This window comes from Mobula birostris, chromosome 17, assembly GCF_030028105.1.
Source record: "Mobula birostris isolate sMobBir1 chromosome 17, sMobBir1.hap1, whole genome shotgun sequence".
Classification (NCBI taxonomy): Eukaryota; Metazoa; Chordata; class Chondrichthyes; order Myliobatiformes; family Myliobatidae; genus Mobula; species Mobula birostris.
Genome location: NC_092386.1, coordinates 15,387,570 through 15,408,590, shown reverse-complemented (window position 1 = coordinate 15,408,590; position 21,021 = coordinate 15,387,570). Strand labels below are relative to the sequence as shown.

Sequence of the window (21,021 nt, the reverse complement as noted above, 5' to 3'; positions counted from 1 at the left end):
TGGGAATAGGTGGCCAGGTAGACAATCTCTAAACAGGATTGATAATGGTTGGAGTCACCCAAAAGAAGACACTACCCAAAAGAAGGCAATGGCAAACCACTTCTGTAAAATTTGCCAAGAACAATCATGATCATGGATAAGAGCATGATGACCTACGTCATACAACACGGCAGTTTGGGTAGATGGAGCTCGTCAGCCTGGGCAGGCAGTCCATCTAAGAAAGGGAAAACTCTGATTTCCAACCTCCGCTGCCTTGCGGCCACACCCACTCATGGGAAAGGCTTCGGGAGTCAACCCTGAGGTCAAATCCGGAGCTGGAGTTCCTAAGGCAGTCCGACGTTGCCTTCAATCTCGTTCTGGCAACTCCTGCGATGACACTGATGCCAAGCTGTATCGGCCCTTGCCCTTCCCTTGGACAACATCGGTGGCGTGGAGAGGAGAGACTTGCAGCATGGGCAACTGCTGGTCTTCCATACAACCTTGCCCAGGCCTGCGCCCTGGAACTTTCCAGGTGCAGATCTATGGTCTCACAAGACTAACGGATGCCACCACCACCACAGCACGGCACATAATTATGATTATTATTATATTAGTTTCCAAGATAAGTTAAAAACTGAATTTTACTCTTTAGAGGAATTAAGATACATTAATCAAATTGAAAAATCTCATGGAACCTAAAAGTTAGAAGATAACCTTAAAATACCTGTGGGGAAAAATGTACCGCAAACTTAAGGAAGAGTCTTGAATCTGACAGATTGTCTTTCTGCAGATGCTGCCTGATGTGCTGAGTGTTTCCAAGAAGTTTCGTTTCTGTTTCAAGTTATACATTACAAGTTATGGAACAAAGTGATACTGTATCAGGTTAGGAAGGAATTGCCTGCTTGACTTTGTGGGATCAAATGTTAGATTAAAAAGAGTAGTTCTGTAGTAAAGTAAATCTCCCTCAGCTATTTGATTAAACAATGATTTGGGTTTTGTATAAGTCAATTGGACATGTGATTCGTTTGGATTAAACTTTATTGAGCCGCAAGTGGAAATCTATCATACATTTCCGAAGAAAACAATGACAATGGAAATAAAATCTGCTGGGAAACGGTTTTTTTTTAAAGGGAAAATGCTAAAAGTACTTTAAATCAGAACAATATTTTAGATCAGATCATAAGATCATAAGACTTTAAAACATAGAATCAGAATTAGGACACTTGGCCAATAGCGTCTGCTCCGCCATTCCGTCATAGCTAATTTTTTATCTTGTTAACAAAATCACATTATATATTTTTGTTAAAAGTGTGGTTACATGTGGTTTATTAGCATTTAACTTTCTAAATGTCGCAAAGATACATTTTAAGTATGAGCCAGGTGGATATATCTTAAACTTACAACCGTTTGTATAATTAAAATAAAACCCGGTTTAAACTTTACGATGGCAGATGCGGGTTTATCAATATGAAGGAACGGTGCAACAGAAATGGGTATCACATTGGTGTCTTGTCTAAGTTACAACCTTGGAAATAAACTTTCGAAGACTATCGTACGGTCTGTTTAGTGCCAATTGACTGCAAGTTTCTTTTTCGCGCAAATAAAGGCCACGGAGGGTTTAATTCGCGAAACTGCCTGTGATTGTCTCGGCTGGATTCACCAAAACAACGAGCAGACTGCTGGAGGAACTCAGCGGCTCGAGCAGCAGCGGGCGGCGGGAGGGACTGTCGACGTTTCGGGGACGAGTCCCTTGCATCAGGCTGCTCGACCCCGAGTTCCTCCTCCAAACAGACCGTTTGTTGCTCCAGACTCCAGCGTCTGTTATCCCGCGTCTCCGCGTTCACTGTTACATCTCTTAATCTGTGCAACCATACAACTGAGCCGGACGCTTAAATCACCCTGGCTGTTCATCATTCGAACTCTCTCCCCCCAACCCCCACCGCCCCGTTTTTAGTAAAACACAATGCAGTGTGGTGTCTGTGTTCATTCCAATTATCTGGTGGGTAACGATATCCAGTTTATAGCGAGGCCCTAAGATCGTTCGATGTCGATCCCTTATCTGGCCATTCTAGGCAGGCGAAGAGCTGTAAACGCTGAACCAGAACCAGCAAAAACAACTGTAGCATCGTTTTCCGGAAGCGCTCTTTCTCTTGACATGATTTTTTTTACAGTATTTTATTTGCAGTGTACTTACTCCTCAAAGGCATATCTTCCCGAAATTTGTTGGGAACTACATTTCTTACAGTAACCGAGCTGGTGTTTTATGGGTGATGTCGGTCTGCTAACCGTACCCTGCCGGGATGTGAGGGCTACCGGGCTCTAATTTCAGCAGTGGACAGTTCCCGTTGGCGATGCGTCATGACACTTGGTAAAATGAATTCCTCCGACCACTTTTAGCAGTTCCCCCTTGGGAACATTTGATCGATATTGTTGTGGAAGGTACAGCGATTTGACGTCAGGACGATGCCCTGCGTAGCATTTGGTGCGTAGACACTGTTTTCTATTCATGTTCGGAGGTACCGCTTTCATTTCGCCTGACAGCATCCAGCCCATTGAAAACGCAGCTTACTGTCTTCGCACCTACTACAGGACCAGCCTGAAGTCCCCGCAGTTCTAGCCACCACCTTACGGCGTTCTGTTTCTCCAAGCCCCTCTGTCGTACGGTATCAACACAGCAATGAAACAGGCATGTCTCTGGCAGAGATTTGCAGCTTTCCTGGTGTTGGTGGTGTGCACCGTCACGGACATAGCCAATGCAGACAGACAATATGTTAATGAATGGGCGGTGGAAGTGATCGGAGGACCCGAGGTGGCGAGAGCTATCGCTGAAGAATTAGAATATGATTTTGTGGGCCAGGTGCGTATTCTTTCGTTGTATTAACACTTATACTGAGAAATCTAATTCCTTAAATGCGCCGATTCGCGTGTGGGGTTGGTTTACTACATGATCACATTCTCAGCCAGGAAACGATAGAATTCCTTTCAAAATGTATTAGTGGGGATAACCAACATTATGACATTATGTGCACCTTTAATAAATGTAGAGCGGAAGCAACAGGGAAGGGCGTAACAGTATAGAGTTCGCTGGGACATCTACGCTTAATCATCCGTCGTTTGCTTTTTACTTTTTAATTTCCCTACGGCGTGAAGTCTCACGCTCAACAAGTGACTGTTCTAGGTGTTGGTCGCAGGTAGATATATTAAGAGCCAAACACAGTTGTAATTTTGAGGGAAAAAAAAAGTTGGAAGAACTCAGCCAGTCGAGCAGCATCTATGGAGGCAAACTAGACTTAAATTCCAGCACCTGTGGAATCTGATGAGGTCCTGGTGAACGGGTTCGACCAGAGAAATCGACTCTATTTATTTTCATAATGCTACCTGACCTGCTGATTTCCTCCAGCATTTTGTGTGTGTGTGTGTGTGTGTGTGTTACTTCCGATTTCCAGCATTTGCAGAATCTCTTGTGTTTATGATCTGTATCTCAATAATTAGGTTGCTCTACTGCGTGACAATACAGTCGGGTGCTCTACTTAGTTTGCATGTGCGCAAAGGTATTTTGGTCTATCCTTAAGCATTGATATCATGAATATTTCCGATTTTAATCCATTTAAAATAGGATACATATTGACCCGCTCGTGCGTTGTGTTCATAATAATGTAATCAGTTTCCAGCATACTTCGGTAACAGAACACAATCATTTAACTGGATGTTTGGGGTAGCGTGAATGAACCGATCAACTACAGCGACGTGGGTGGCAGAGAGCGAAGAAAGCTTCAAAACTGAAAAGGCATTATAATCTGCATCACACATTCGTTTTTAAATTAATGCAAGGAGATTTTAGAAATTTGTGCCTCTTCTGCGCTGATATTAACTTCAGTCACCCAAACCGATAGTGAAAAGGTCTGCGCACATTTTTCTTAAACAGAGAATAACAGAGAACGGGTGCAGGAACACAGAAATTTCAGGTGTTGCGAGGGGACTTTAACTGAAGGTGTGTGCTGGGCAGTACGGCTGCAGGGTATATCGTGTTCCTAAATCCGATTCTTCGCAACAGGGATCCATCGGATTATTTAAATGAATGCGATTTAGAATTACTTTTTTTTAACATTTAAGTTACTAAGCACTAGTGATGGAGAAACCCTGTTCGGTACGATTTTAAAAAAAGTGATTTAAGAAACACGGAGAATGCGCGGCTGATTAATCAGCAGCTGAGGGACGCGAACTGTGGAAGTGATGGGTACATACTATTGATAGAACGAAGACTGATATATTAGACTAAACGAATAAGACTTCAGTGTTTACTTGTCGTTAAGTACAGCTCTTTAAATTGTCGGGCGATAGATACAATGCGCACCATAGTTTTTAAAAAAACTTCCAGTTGGTGGAGATCAAAAGCATTCCAATTCCTCAGTATATCAGAATTTTTATACCAATAAAAACTTGATCAATAAATAGCAAGTCCTTAAAACGAAAGGAAACAATATTAAATAACTCAACAACTTGAGTCCGTTGGCATTTTGAACGATCCACTCGTACGGTTGGATATTTAATCCTGATCCTATTGAAAGGATAAATCAAGTCCGGTAATAATGTTTCATCGCTCTACAGTATTGACAAATACAAGGCCACCTGTAACTTGTTTCACTCTTAGTAGAATATGGTTGTAGACATTCAAAAGAGAGATTTATTTTAAAATGGCATCTCCCTTCCCTCGGTGGTGGCTTCTTTACATACAAGGCTGGACACAATAGTTAGGGCCCTGTTGTGGAGATTTATTGTTGGAGGGTGGGACTGCACAGCAGAACAGGTTAGTGAAGGACCATTGTTCCCGTGATGTTGAGAGTAAGGTCCATCCAGCCATTTACTCTTTGGTTCATACCTTCTAGTCAATTTGTTAACAAGGACTTGAGACTCAGCCTTTAAACATATGCAAATGTAAACATTATCTCTGATCTGCTGTTGGATTTATGAGGGGGGGGCAATCTTCTCTAGTGCAGGTCATTTTACTAGAATAAGTTCCTGTTAGTCTTGCAAGTTAGTTTGGTCCACCGTGAAATTGGAGATGAGATATAACTTTACGATGATGCAGGCTTGTTTGAAGTCACTCTTCACTGAGGTTTGCGAAAATGATCCTGGGAGTGAAAGGGTTAATGTATGAGGAGTGTTTGCGGAGTACTGACTGCAATGTAGAAGAATGACGGGGGGGGGGGGTAGAATCTCATTGAACCTATCAAATAGTGGAAGACCTAGATGAAATGGGCATGGAGAGGATGGTTCCAGTAGTGGGAGGAATCTAGGACCAGTCTATAGGACATCCCTTTGGAACAGAGAAGAGGAGGAATTTCTCTCTCTAGAGGATGATGAATCTGTGGAATTCATTGCCACAGACAGTTGTAGAGGCCAGGTCATTGGGTATATTTAAATAAGAGGTTAATAGGTCTTGATTAGTAAATGTGTCAAAGGTTGTAGGGAAAAGGCAGGAGAATGGCGTAAAGAAGAACAATCGATCAGCCATGACCAAATGGCAGAGCAGACTAAATGGGCAAAATGACCTGGTTTGCTTGTATGGTTTTATGGTCTAATGGTGTGAGTCAATATGTGGGTCAATTGTTGAGAACTATTGCTCACCTGCCAACATGAAGCAAATGTAAAAAGGATGCTCCAACCAGTCTACTATTGACCAGCACAATTGACAAAGACGTGTATATGGCTATTCTGAACCTAAATTCCTGTTTTGATGGTTTTGAAAGCTGTTATCCTATTTTATATTTTATATTGATTATTGATCCTAAGTCTCTTTTTACATCTTTCAGTTCAATCCATTCAATGAAAGACTATAAGACATAGGAGCAGAATTAGATCATTCAATGCTTCAAGTTTGCTCTGGCAATCCATCATGACTGATTTACTATTCCTCTCAAACCCATTCTCCTGCCTTCTCTCCATATCTTTGTCATCCTGAATCTATCAAGAATCTATCAACCTCTGCCTGATCTACTGAGGGTGTGCCCTCTGGTCCTAGACTCCCTCACTATAGGAAACATCCTCCACCATCCTCTCTATTGAGGCCTTTCAATATTTAATAAGTTTCAAAGACATCCGCTTCATTCTTGTAAACTACAGTGAGCACAGGCAAAGAGCCATCAAACGCTCCTCAAATGTTAAACCTTTAATTCCTGAGGATTATTCCAATGAACCTGTCCAATACCAGCACAACTTTTCTTAGATAAGGGGCCCAAAACTGCTCACAATACTCTGTGCAGTCTGACCAAAGCCTTATAAAGCCTGAGCATTACATCCTTGTGTTTATATTCTAGTCCTCTCAAAATGAATGCTAACATTGCATTTGCCTTCCTTACCACTGCAGTTCACCTTTAGGGAATCCCGCATGAGAACTCTCAAGTCCATGTGCACCTCAGAGTTTTGAATTTTCTCCTCGTTTAGAAAATAGTCCATGCCTTTATCCGTTCCACCAAAGTGCATGAGCATGCACTTCCCGACACTATATTCCATCTGCCCCTTCTTTGCCCATTCTCCCGACCCGTCTAAATCCTTCTGTGGACACTCGGCTTCCTCAATACTTCTTGCCTCTTTGCCTATATTGTCTGCAAACATGGCCACAAAGCAATGAATTCCTTCATCCAAATCATTGATGTATAACATGAACAGAAGCAGTCCCAACACCAAGCAGAAAGGGTCCACTTTATTCCCATTCTTTGCCTCTTGCCAGTCAGCCCATTTTTCTATCCATGCCAGTATCTTCCTGTAATTCCATGGGCTCTTGTTATATTAAACAGACTCATGTGCAGCATCTTGTCAAAGGCTTTCTGAAAATCCAAATAAGAAACATCTACTGACTCTCTTTTGCCTATCCTGCCTACTATTTCCTCAAAGAATTCCAACAGATTTGTTCAGATAAGATTTCTGTTTAAGGAAACCATGTTGATTTTGGGCTGTTGCGTCTTGTGCCTCCAAGTACCCTGAAACCTCATCCTTAATAATAGGCTCCAACATCTTTCCAACCACTGAAGTCAGGCTAATTGGTCTATAGTTTCCTTTCATCTGCCTCCATTCCTTTTTTAAGAGTGGAGTAACATTTGCAATCTTCCAGTCCTCTGGAAATATTCCAAAATCTAGAGATCATTACTAATGCCTCCACAATCTCTTCAGCTACCTCTTTCATTACCCTGGGGTGTAGTCCGTCAGTTCAGATGACCTATCTACTTTCAGACTTTACAGCTTCCCAAGTGCCTTCTCCTTCATAATAGCAGTGACACTTACGTCTTTCCCAGACATTCTGCTAGTATCTTCCAGAATGAAGACTGATGCAAAATACTTATTAAGTTCATCTGCCATTTCTTTGTCCCCACTACCACCTCTCCAGCATCATTTTCTAGTGATCCAATATCCATTCTCATCTCTCTTATATTCTTTATTTATTTGAATTTGTCTTCTTTTATATTGTTGACTATCTTACTTTCTTATTTCATCTTTTCTCTCTTTATGGCTTTTTAATTTGTCTTCTGTTGGTTTTTAAAAGCTTCCCAATCCTCTACCTTCCCACTAATTGTTGCTATATCTTATGCTCTCTGTTTGGTTTTCATGCTGTCTTTGACTTATTCATCTTTGGGATGTATCTTTTCCAAATTACTCCCAGAAACTCCAAGCCAATTCATTCTGCCATCATCCCTGCTAGTGTCCCTTCCAATCAATTTGGCCAGCTCCTCTCTCAAGCCTCTATAATTCCCTTTACACTGTAATTCCTTTCAATACTGATGCATCTGATTTTAGCTTCTCCTTCTTAAACTGTAGGGTAAATTCTGTCTTATTATGATCATTGCCTCCTAAGGGCCCCTTTACCTTAAACTCCCAAACTGAATTATTACATAACACCCAATCTGGAATTACAGTTCCCCTAATGGCCTCGACCACAAGCCGCTCTAAAAAGCCATCTCATGGGTATTCTACAAATTCCCTCTCTTGGGAAAATCCAACCAGATTTCCGCAATCTACCTCCATACTGAAATCCCCATGACTATCAAAACATTGCCCTTTTTAAATGCCTTTTCTATCTCCCATTGTAATCTGTAGCCCACATTCCGGTTACTGTTCGGAGGTGTTATATAACTCCAATCGGGTTCTTTTTACCCTTGCAGTTTCTTAATTGTACCCACAAGAATTCTATATCCACTGATCGTATGTCACCTCTTTCTTTGGATTTCATTTCGTTTTTTACCAACAAGAGCCATGCAACCCCCCTCTGCCTACTTGCCTATCTTTTTCATACAATATGTGTCCTAACTTGATCCCACCTTGATCTCCTTTCAGCCACGACTCAATAATGGCCACAACATTATATCTGTCAATCTCTAACTGCGCTACAAGATCATCTACCTTATTCCGCATACGACATACATTCAAATATAGCACCTTTAGTCTGGTATTCATCACACCTATCAATTTTGGCCCATCTGTTACACTTAAACTCATTCCACCAAATACAATTTTGCCCTATCATTCCCTGTCCTTCCTGGCAGTCTCATTACACACTGCATCTGGTTGTATATCAACTGTCCCATCTTCAGCCCTATCACTCCAGTTCTCATGCCCCTGCCAAATTAATTATAATTTCCCCAACATCTCAAGAAAATCAACCCACAACGATGTTAGTGCCCCTTGAGTTTAGGTGTCACTCATCCTTTTTGTACTGGTCTTAGCTCTCATTGAAGAGATCTCAATGATCCAGAAATCTGAAACCCAGCACCTTGCCAACATTAGCTGATATCCTTTGCAGGGAACCCTGAATGGAATACGAGGAGTCTGGCAGAAGGCAAAAGGATCCCTTTTCAGCAGAGGACTTGAAGAAAGAGCCCTCCCCCTCAACAGTTTTCCTTTTTCGCTTTTCTGTACAGATCTTCCGCCACGTTGCATGGAGGTTGTGGGAAGGAACCCCATTTACCTGCTCTTCTGGAACTCCAGCTTTAAGCAATGCCAAAATCATTTCTTTACAAGATATGCAGGATCCCCACTCCCCATCGCTTACATAATTACTGTAACTGTCTATGCACACCTCTTCTACATACTCGAAACCTTGTAATAATTGAATCGCTGTACTATAGAATGACCAACAGCTGGTGCTATTAAAGACAGCACTGCCCCTTTTATTGGGAAAACTGCCACCATGTGTCCTAACATTCTAGAAGTTTATTCAATATCCTCTGGTGGGCTACCGCTATCGCGGTATATTTCTGTGATAAGAGCCCACTGGCAAGGAACTTTAGAAGCCTGCTGTATTGAGCTCCACTTCACCTGGGCTTTTAAATTCCATTCAGTAAGAGTTTAACTGCAGCTTTTTCTTGAATAGTCATTCATTATGCTCAGGAGAAGCAAGCAGTGTTCTAAGGGCATTATTGATCATGTGTTGGGATGATTGGCTCCCTATTGGACCCATCTCTCTGTTAGGATCACTCCAGTACCTCGTCATCCCATATACTCAATAACTATGTGGCCAAAGACTCCCCAGCCTTTTGTCCATACCTATCCCCCTAAACTCGCTAATTCTTTGATGGAGAATCCTCTGAGGTCTGTTGTGTTGGAAGTGTCCATTACACCATCCCCTGAAAATTCCTGTGCCTCCTCCCCCTCCCCCTCCTGAGAGGAAGAAGCTGAAGGCCCATGTCCCCACGTCAGGTTAGAGAAAGCATAATCACTGGCCTTGTCTGTACTGTTTGGGACACATGATCAAGAGGGCGATCATCTCGAGGATTAGACCAAAGGATCCACTCTATTCTCTCTCTTTCATATTCATCATCCAGCCAGATATCCCCATCTCCCAGCCCCACAGTAGGACCATCGCCCTGTCTCAACATGGCTCGAACCTTAACAGGATAAGTTTCCCACCAGGCCCTTCGAGCCGCCTCTAAATTCTGTACTTTCATTAGCCGACAAGTTATCTGTGTATTTGTATCTTCTAACTTTGCAGCCCTACTCTGAGCCATCAATAGTGATTCGCTCAGAATAATACAGCGCTGACTGAGATCTTCCAATTCATTCTTAAAACTCGCGATCATTCTGTACTGATGCCTTATAATTGCCGCAAAAGCCGGAAAGCATACTGCCGGCTATCTTTCCTCCTGGGAAAACCCAGTGAGTGAAATACGGAAACAATGTGACGTCCCATTTCAACCCTGGTGTAACCTGACTGGCCTGACCAATCTACTGTCATTCCTTAACCCATTAGTAAGTTAACGAGACTTCCAAAGCCTGTGGTATTATCGGTCCAACCTGGGACTCTGCATTGCTCAAATGGAGGGTCCTCTCTTTTAAATAACCCCTTAAAGAAACGCATTTCTGCTCAAAAAGCCAGACCCTGCTCGCAGCACCAAAATGTAATGTTGAATCAGGTTCGCAGGTCTGGCAAGTGAGACAGGAAGTGCACTGACTTCGAATAGGTATATTAATAATTTATTTACAACCAATAAATATTCGACCAAACATTCATGCTCCCCAGAATTACAGACACTGCAAAGCTGAATACTCAGCAAACACACGTACATTCAATGAACATACTGAATGAACAGTGTGTATCTTCCCAATGGTCTCGCCTTGAACAATGCAAGAAGACAACAAGCCTCTTCTGCATGCTGTTTTATACACCCAGGATATCTGAAACAGGACACCAGGCTTCTATCCAATGGGAAAAGCAGCTGCAGCTTCTAAACTAACCAATCACAACAGAAGGGACTTTCGGCAATCAGAATAAGTCACACCTCCACAGGACACTCACTATATTCTCTTTTCAGGACTTCCTCCCATTTCCTACCTATGTCACTGGTACAAATATGTATCACAACTTCCAGCTGTTCAACCCCCCGCCCCTTTTAGAATGCTGTGGACCCGATCCGAGACACCCCTGACCCTGGCACCTGGGAGGCAACATACTGTCCAGACGTCTCTTTCACGTCCACAGAATCTGCTGTCTGCTCCTCTAATTATGGAATCCCCTTTCACCACTGCAGTCTTCTTCTCCCCTTTCCCTTGGGAGCAACAGAGACAGATTCAGTGCCGGACATCAGATCACTGTAGCTTTTCCCGGTAAGTTATTCCCCCATAACAGTATCCAAAACATATACTTATTATTGAGGGGAACAGCCAGTGTGGTACTCTGCACTGGCTGTCTATTCTCTTTCTTTCTCCTGACAGTCACCCATGCACCTGACTCCTAGTACTTAGGGGTGACTACCTCACTGTAGCTCCAAATCTATCAACTCTTCTTTTTCCCGAAGAACGTGATCTCTTAAGGAGCTGCAGCTTGATGCACTTCATGCAGATGCAGCTATCAGGGAGTCTGGAGGTCGCCCAAAGATCCCACTTCTTACATAAGGACCATACCACTAACTCTGTACCCATTCTCGATACACTAGCTATGTACTAACAGAAAACTAAACTTACTAGAAACTTACATAGAACCTCCACCTGTGCTTACCTAAGCCTGTTCTTGCATAAGCCTCTTGAGCCAAGGCCTGGACCACTCTAAAACTGTCACTCCAATTACACCTTGCTTCTTTTTATTGGCCCCTGCTGAGTGCCTAAGAGATCAATATGAATGCAGCCCATTGTAAGTCCTGGAAGCACCTGAGCCCTTTTTAAACCTTGTGCTGTGTCACCAACAAACGTCCTCTCGTGCTGATAGCAGCCTGCCATTGTCTATCTATCAACTCCTCACTTTTCCATATGTGATTAATGTTAATGGCACAGCTAGTGAATGAACTGCCTCACTGCTCAGCGCTTCAAGCTCTGCCCTGACCTCCAGTGCAGTCTTTATGGTGTTTGTACATTCTCCTTAGTGTTATAGAGCACTATAGGCTCTCTGGCCCTTTGGCCCATCCAGTCCATGCTGTACTATTAATCTCCTAATCCCATTGACCTGCACCTGGAGATTGCCCTCCACACCACACCTACCCAACTACTTACCTAACCTTCTCTTAAATGTTGAAATTGAATCCACATCCATCATTTCCACTGGCAGCTTGTTCCACACTCTCACCACCCTCTACGTGGAGTTCCCCCTCGTGTTCCCCTTAAATATTTCACCTTTCACTTTAACCTCTGACCTCCAGTTTCCCTCCATGTGCTCCAGTCTTCTCTCACCTCTCAAAGATGTGTGGGTAGGTAGGTTAATGCAGGTGAGTAGCACAGTACAGGGGGAAGTTGATGGGAATATGGGACTGAAATGGGCTTAGTGTTGGATTAGTTTAATTGAGGACTTTATGTTCAGTGCAGACTCACTGGGGTGAAGGATCTGTTTCTATTCTGTTGGGTTGAATTTCTATCCATGTCTAATACTACAGAGAACTATCTAATACCACAATTTAATGCTTAGGTACACAACTTTAATGAGTGTTTGACTAGTAACAGAGATAACTGGAATGGGGTGTTCTCATACTGGTGGAGGAGTGAGGAGTGAGGTTGCAGTGAGAAGCTGTGGTGGATTATACAGAACTCAAGAAAGGCTCATTTGAGTTGAAAGGGTACCATCCAGTGTATAGTGGTGATATTAAGTTATAGTTAAATTATCAGATTAATAATCCAAAAATTATGGACTACCAACGATCTGAGAGCAAATCTCACCAAAGGACCCATGATATTTAAGTTCAATTAGTTATCTGAAATTTAAGAGAAAAAAACAGAACCAATCAGTAGTTAAATTGACCACAAAAGCACTGGATTGGTATAAAAAATTGTGTAGTTTATTAATGTCCTTCAGGAAAAGAAATTTCCTATCCTAACTGGTCTGGTCAAAATGTGCCTTCAGACCCATCCCTTGTACTTGCCTTCTGAGGTGGGCTAGAGAAGCGTTCATTTGTAGGTTTTGCATTTTGCATTTTGTAGGTTCATTTTGCAGGATCTCCCAGTGGCCACACATTTTAATTCCACATCCCATTCCCATTATGATATGTCTATCCACGGCCTCCTCTACTGTAAAGATTGAGCCACACTCAGGTTGGAGGAACAACACCTTATATTCAGTCTGGGTAGCCTCCAGCCTGATGGCATGAACATTGACTTCTCTAACGTCCGCTAATGCCCCACCTCCCCCTCGTACCCCATCCGTTATTTATTTTTATACATACATTCTTTCTCTTACTCTCCTTTTTCTCCCTCTGTCCCTCTGACTATACCCCTTGCCCATCCTCTGGGTCCCCCCCCCCTTGTCTTTCTCCCCGGACCTCCTGTCCCATGATCCTCTCATATCCCCTTTTGCCAATCACCTGTCCAGCTCTTGGCTCCATCCCTCCCCCTCCTGTCTTCTCCTATCATTTTGGATCTCCCCCTCCAGTTCACACTTTCAAATCTCTTAGTAGCTCTTCTTTCAGTTAGTCCTGACGAAGGGTCTCGGCCCGAAACGTCGACTGTACCTCTTCCTAGAGATGCTGCCTGGCCTGCTGTGTTCACCAGCAATTTTGATGTGAGTTCCTTCATTTGTAGGTGATGATTAGTAAATACTGGCCTTGTCTCTGATTCCCAGCACGTGAAAAACAAAACAAGTGTGAGCTTAAATGGACCAGTAGTCCAACAATAACTGCACATAAAATTGGTATGAGAAGCAAATTAGTCAAATCCTGAAGGAGGAAAGGTGAAGGGAAACTACTGAATGATTTGAGAACCTTCACAAGTACGTAGAAATGACAAGTGCAAACTATAAATAATTATGGGCTAGGAAACTACCGGAAGAAATGTTCACAGTATTTTAAAAATGTGAGTGTTATTAATGAAGAAGTTAGACCTTTAAAAATGTGCCTCAGAATAGCTAAGTATAGTTTACATCCTGTTTCTAGGGTGTGGAAGACTCTGTTGAAGTTAGATTAATTGTTGTACTAATGAGCAGCTTGGTCTGCTGCCTCGTGGCACATTGAGAGTGAACTCAGTGAAAAGCATGACTCCAGAAATTATCAAACAAAAAATGCAGGGTAGGTTTTTTTCCTTGTAAGATATTAGTTAATCAATCAGATTGCTACATAAAGTAGCAATTTTAATGGATGTTTATTTATGTGTAATTGCTAAATTGCAATATTCATTCCAGGAAGAAGGCATTAAACTGCAGTTATAACTTTTATTTGGTATATTTTAAATTGCTTGACTCTATGAGTCAAAAAAGCTAAAAATTAACACATTCCCATTACCATGTAATATATATGCAAATTAATGGCAGAAATGTTGTTCCCTGAGCTGATCCGGGGCATGGGAGAGAAGTGGAGCTTCCTACTGTATTTCAAACAAATCCAAAAGAGGAAACAAAATGAACTTGGGCAATTGTAGATCTAGAAGTTTATACCAATAATTTGTAGCATCATGGAGTGGATGAGAAGGTAGACAATGTGCACTGTGTTTTCAAAAGAGGGATATTGGTTCCGTGCCTTGTCGATATTTGGAGGATGCGATGACATTATGAATCTTTCCAATGTAGAGCACGTGATGTCCAGTTAACTCGTATCAGATTCACCTTTGAAGTTACAGCAATGGGTGTTCAGGGTAAAACCTGTCATTATACAAAACGATTCGCTGAATCTTAGGTATTGAAGTGAATAGAAAGTGGCAAGGATGTGTGTCGGACACCTTACTATTTCCAAGATCTCGAATTGATCTGAATTTAAAAATAAAATTCTAGCTGATTTAATTTGCAGATTATTTAAATTGCAGGTGAAGAAGATGAGGGAATGTGAGTCTGGTAGTACATTCAAACAACTCCAGTGGAATCCAGAGAAAACTAATAAAATATGGAATTATTGAAGGAGTAAGTGTAAAGTGTTGCAAAATAGAAAAGTAAAGGAAAACAATAAGGATGTTTGAAGCTGAATGAAACCAACATGTATAGACTGAGCTTGGGACTGTAGAAATCACAAATGGACCTTCATTCCCTTGAGCTTCACTATTATAACAGCTAATATAGCCTCACTGCTCCATGATTCTCCAAAGATGTATTCATCTAGATCTTGTGAGTTACTGGGATGCTTTGTATAGACAGGATATTTTGCCCAGTGTGTATCAGTAATAATTGTTTAGACCACATATAAAATGCCAGTCAAGATGATTACCTTGTTATGAATGGTACTGAGCTTGTTGATTATTTTTACAGCCAGTCAAGGAATCAAATGATCCCATATAGCAGGGGTTCCCAACCTGGGGTTCACGGACCCCTTGCTTAAGATCTCAGGCATAAGAAAGTTTGGGAACCCCTGTCATATAACATATTCAATAAAATTTCTAATGAGGCAGACACATCAGAAACTTTCACTGTCAGAAGCAAATGCTGTAAAGAAACCAGTTATTAACATTCAATATCATGAACTTTAAATGAGGAAGCTCTGATTGGATTTTATAGTCTGAACAGGTTATATTTTAATAGTTAAATATTAACCGTCAGTTTGCAGCAGAACACATTTCATAGCAATGTTAGTTTCCTTTGTGTTGGAACCAATCGTTCTACAACCATGAGCAATCAAACCATAGCTGAAATCCCATTCTTATTCCCTGTTGTAACCCATGATTATATCATCACAAATCATACCGAAATAATAGACCTAACTGGGACAGCAATCCAGCTTCTATGATGGTATTCTGACATCTCGTCCCTGTACTCATTTTGTTGGTGTGCTTCAGTCTATTGCTTTGCACATATGTCAAGGTGCTGTTCATTGACGATAGCTCAGCGTTTAACACCATCATTCCCACAATCATGATCAACAAGCTATAGAACCTGGGCCTCTTACCTCTTTCTGCAATTGGATCCTTGACTTTGTAATCCGAAGACCACTATCTGAGCGGGTTGGTGATAATATCTCCCCCTCGCTGACATCAACACTGGCACGCCTCAGGGGTAGGTGCTTAAACCACTGCTCTTTTCCCTTTATACCATGACTGTATGGCTAGGTATAGCTCAAAGACCATCTATAAATTTGCTGATGATACAGCTAATTGTTGGTAGAATCTCAGATGGAGATGAGAGGGTGTACAGGAGTGAGATATACCAGCTGGTTGAGTGGTGTTGTAACAACGACCTTGCAGTCAATGACAGTAAGCTGAAAGAGCTGATGGTGAACTTCAGGAAGGGTAAGACAAGAGAACACAAACCAATCCTCATGGAGGGATCAGAAGTGGAGAGAGTGAGCAGCTTCAAGTTCCTGGCTGTCAAGATCTCTGAGGATCTAACCTGGTCCCAACATATGAATGCAGCTATAAAGAAGGCAAGATAATGGCTATATTTCATTAGCAATTTGAAGAGCTTTGGTTTGTCAACTAAAACACTCAAAAGCTTCTATAGATGTACCATGGAGAGCATTTGACAGGCTGCATCACTGTCTGGATTGGGGGGTGGGAGCTACTGCACAGGATCAAAGAAGCTACAGAAAGTTGTAAAATTAGTCAGCTCCATCTTGGGTACTAGCCTACAAAGTACCCAAGACATCTTCAAGGAGAGGCACCTCAGAAAGGCAACGTCCATTATTAAAGACCCCCATCACCCAGGGCATGCCCTTTTCTCACTGTTACCATCAGGAAGGAGATACAGAAGCCCGAAGGCACACACTCAGCGATTCAGGAACAGCTTCTCCCCTCTGGCACCCAATTCCTAAATGGACATTGAACCCATGAACACTACCTGACTTTTTTAATATATATTATTTCTGTTTTTTTGCACTATTTTTAATCTATTCAACATACATATACTGTAATTGATTTTCTTATTTATCAATTCTTTCTATATTATTATGTATTGTAATGAACTGCTGCTGCTAAGTTAACAAATTTCACGAGACAAGCCAATGGTAATAAGCCTAATTCTAATTGTAAGACATTTCTGCTGTGAGGGGTTTTCTGACAGCCTCGGTGTATGTTTATGGCAGATGATAATGTCACAGACCTAATAGCCAGAAGAAAGATGTCCAGATTAGCTGTCAGAGTCTGAATCAGAATATTTCAGTGAATAGTGATCCAAAATCTGCATTCTGAAATAATCAGCATTACGTACAGTTACAGTTCAGAGACATGTTGGAAAGGTCCCTCTACTGAAGGAGAGAAATGTATATAAATAGGTAAATAGTCCAGGCTTTTTAATAAAACACACAGTGGCCATGCAAATGAGTAAATGCATGTTTTTGGCCAAAGGATTCAGAGAACATTTATTATCAAAGTGTGTATGCAGTATACAACCCTGAGATTCATCTTCCCACAGACAGACATAAAACAAAGCAGAACCATGGAATCCGTTCAAAGAAAGAAGAATAAACCAACCCCACCTCCCACACAAAAAAAAATCAAATCACGCAAATGGCAACAAAAAATGAACAATAACACACAATACAAAACACAAAATCAAAAGACGTATTTCATTTCAGCTCAGTGTTCATTGTCTGCAGGCTGCTCTGATTCAATATAGATAAACTAATCTGGCTGCACAGAGACCAAAAAGTCACAGATAATGAGTAAGAAAGAAAGAAAGAGAGAGGGATGCAAAATCATTCAGTCACTAATGTCTGTAGAATTTGAATATACTTGGAAGCTAATGATGCTTTTAGTGGAAGCTTGAAAACAGAAACATTGAAGGATATTGGACCAAGATGGAAGAAACTCTTATGATGTTTTTAAAAAGAAAATTGATCTTAAGGTTCTCTACCCTGGGCACGCTTGTTGTTTGGTGAAAGATAGGAAGGATAGAAGTGTTACACACAAGTTCATTATTTGGAAATGCACTGGTCAAATACAAAGATCAAAACTCAAAGTAACTTTATTATCAAAGTATGTATGGACTGTATCACCATGTACTACCATGAGATTCATTTTCTTGCTGGCATTCACAGTTATCATCATCATCATGTGATGTGTCGTATGACGTTGGCGATCATGGTTTCATGACCATGATCGTTCGTGGCAAATTTTTCCACAGAGTGGCTTACCGTTGCCGCCTTCTGCATTCACAGTAAAACAGAGAAATATAATAGAATCAATGAAAAACTGCACGAAGACTGACAAACAACCGATGAGCAATAGAAGACAAACTGTGCAAAAAAAAAGTAAATAAATAATACCAAGAACATGAGTTGTAGAGTCCTTGAAAGTGAGTCCGTAGGTTGTGGAATCAGTTCAGAGTTGAAGTGAGTGAAGTTATCTTCTTCACTCATATCTATTTACTGTTGACTTCAAGTTAAATTGCCTCTGTATGTGTTGGCTGTTACAATTCTACTACGCTGCCAAGTTCACTACGTTTCAAGTTTGTGAGCCAGGATCTCCCTGCACAAAGCAGGATGGATAATTTGGAGAATTCCTTCAATGGACCAGTACCAATTGATTGGGAGGGGTAGCACTTCTGGTGGGGGAACATGTCGCGTCCTTTTCAAGGCAGTTATTCCACCTTTGGTCCCCGCCTGGCACTCAGCTCTCACCTGTGGCTCCCCATAGCTGTTTGCATGCGACAGCAGCCACACCCCGGGCAACGGCTTCGACAAGCCAGCTAAACCAGGTGAGGGTAGCCGACGGGTCTCAAACCCTCAGTGAGATAGGGAGTTGTTTATCCCAGTATGTGAAGACAGACTCTGGCGGATTGAGCGGACGAGACCAATGGAAGGTCCAATGGTCAAGAAGGCAGCCTCTGCAAGCGTCGTGGAACGTGTAGAGCAGGACTAGACACAGAAGATGACCTGGTCATCCACTGTGCCTAGTCCCATCTCCAGCCGTCTAGACTCTGTCTTGCCACTGGATCCAGATGGGAATTGGGAAGCGAGAGTGAGGCTGACGCTGCACAACTCTCCCTCACTTAAATCCAACTCAAGTGCTAGTCTCAGCACCATCATAATGGTGTCGAGGTCCTCATCGACGTCGATGATGGATGAACAGCAATTGATGGGCCAAATGGCCCCTGTCTGCCTTTTAGATTCTGTATTTCTCAGTCCCACTTTCTCTAGTTCCAGGCAGACTTATTTTCCTTAATAACATATTGCTCAAAACATCAACAAATGTATTCACAAAGTTGAACTTGAAAGCAGCATCCATCATCAGGGACTCCACCGTCCTGGCCAAGCTGTCCCCTCGTTGCTGCCATCAGGAAGAAGGTAGAAGAGACTCAGGACCCACACCACCAGGTTCAGGACCAGTTAAGACTCTTCATCCATCAGGCTCTGTGTGGTTAACTTCGCTCACCCCAACACCGAGCTGATTCCACAACCAATGCACCCACTTTTAAGGGCTCTTCCACAACTCAATGTCTCAATATTTGTCATTTATTTATTATTATTTTGTTTTTATTCTTTTTGTATTGCACAATTTGTTGTCATTTGCGCATTGGTTATTTGTCCATCAGTGTGTAGTTATTTTTCATTGATTGTATTGTGTTTCTTGTATTTACAGTGTATGCCTGCAAGAAAATGAATCTCAGGGTAGTATATGGTGACATATATATATATGTATTTTGATAATAAATATATTTTGACTAATAAATTTGCTTTGATATGGACAACACTCTCTAGGTCTGTTCTACCTCACTATGCCTCATTAGATTGAACTAAATTAGACAGACATAAACTCCTCCACACAAAACTGCTGTGATTTTTTTATATATATTTGCAGTCACTGTGGTCTGGATGTTCACTCCTTTTTGGGGGTAGATTGGGAGCGATCAGACACTAAATGCATTGAATATACAGTGTATCAGGAAGCCGCCCCCAAACCAATGGCATATGCATTTAACCCGATGTGTCGGTTTGCCTGCAAGCAACACCCTTGGGAAAGGCAGCTCGCCAACTCTAATGGGCTAGCAGCTCTTAGCAGGGACATTAACAGGAGTTTTGAACTTTAAATCTATGTGCACAGGTGCCAATGAAAATACAACAAGGGTGCTGAGGGGGCTGAAGATTTTACGGCCAAACTTCTTCAGTCCATAAATTAACCTCAGCATAACTTTCTTGACTGACCACGTGAAAGGTTCACTTTGCGGAATATATCGGAAGAAGCTGGGTAAAAATCTTTGAAGCCAAGTATGTAAACTTTTCTGCTTAATTTAAAAGCTTTGGTGACGATTACCTGTGAATTGCATACAGTATGTCACAAAGGGTGGATCAAAGTCACTTGTGCTTTAAATGTAATATTTTATGATTCAAAGCAGGACTAGAATAAACCTCAATTTCAACAGTACGTTCTTCCTGGTTCTACCTTCAGTTCTATAGATCAGTGGAGGTGATTTTAGAGTTTGATTCATTTATTGCATTACATCAAAATATACAGTGAAATGTGTCATACATACATAGATACTTACTGTAAGTCACAGTTTTGTTCATTATTGCATTGTACTGCTGCCAGAAAGTTAACAAATTTCACAACATATCACAGTAATCAGCTCTTGCTCACTTCTAATGTGAGATTCTCCACCTGAAAATACGATCGTTCTCAGCAGGTGACTCCTGAAGGGTGACACCTCAAGCTTACTCAGAAGGAGAAAGAATCAATCATTTACATGAGTTGTGAACCTAGAGAGATCAGCAGTAAAATCTGTAGCAAAGCTACATGAGTGAAATCCTCATGTTACTGCTTGATGTTAAATCAATCATTCTCTTCCGTCTTTACCCCCTTAGATCGGAGAACTTAAAAATCACTATCTACTTCGACACAAAGTTCATCCAAGAAGATCTCGAAGGAGCGCTGACCACATTACAAAACGATTATCTCAAGATGAACGGGTATAATTAATCTTCTTAAATATTAGAATAAAACATAACAGATTCAATGTCTTAGTGGTTGTATGAAAATACAGATGATTGATATTAAGATCACAAAAATAATCCTGTATGTTTCAGTAATGCCAAATTTGCAATTATGTGATCTAGTTTTGTATTCACCTTTTGGAGATTAATTTTCAGAGCTAATCCTTTGAGGTGGATGGACAATTCAGTTAGATTCAACGATTCAAAGATTCAAAAGATTCAAAAAACTTTATTGTCATTCTAACCGTACATCAGCACTGCAGGGCAGAATGAGACAGCGTTTCTCAGGAGCAGT

At 41.5% G+C, this 21,021-nt stretch overlaps 1 protein-coding gene across 1 annotated transcript in view; it reads left to right on the top strand.

The window, feature by feature from the left end:
* The first annotated feature begins 2,004 nt into the window (after window positions 1-2,004).
* The window catches only part of pcsk1 (proprotein convertase subtilisin/kexin type 1), a 70,719-nt gene continuing 51,702 nt past the window's right edge, over window positions 2,005-21,021 (top strand). Inside the window, exons 1-2 of the mRNA XM_072281051.1 lie at window positions 2,005-2,836; window positions 20,598-20,702. Coding sequence (XP_072137152.1) covers window positions 2,657-2,836; window positions 20,598-20,702 — 285 coding nt within the window. The 5' untranslated portion in view covers window positions 2,005-2,656. The remainder of the gene's footprint in view (window positions 2,837-20,597; window positions 20,703-21,021) is intronic.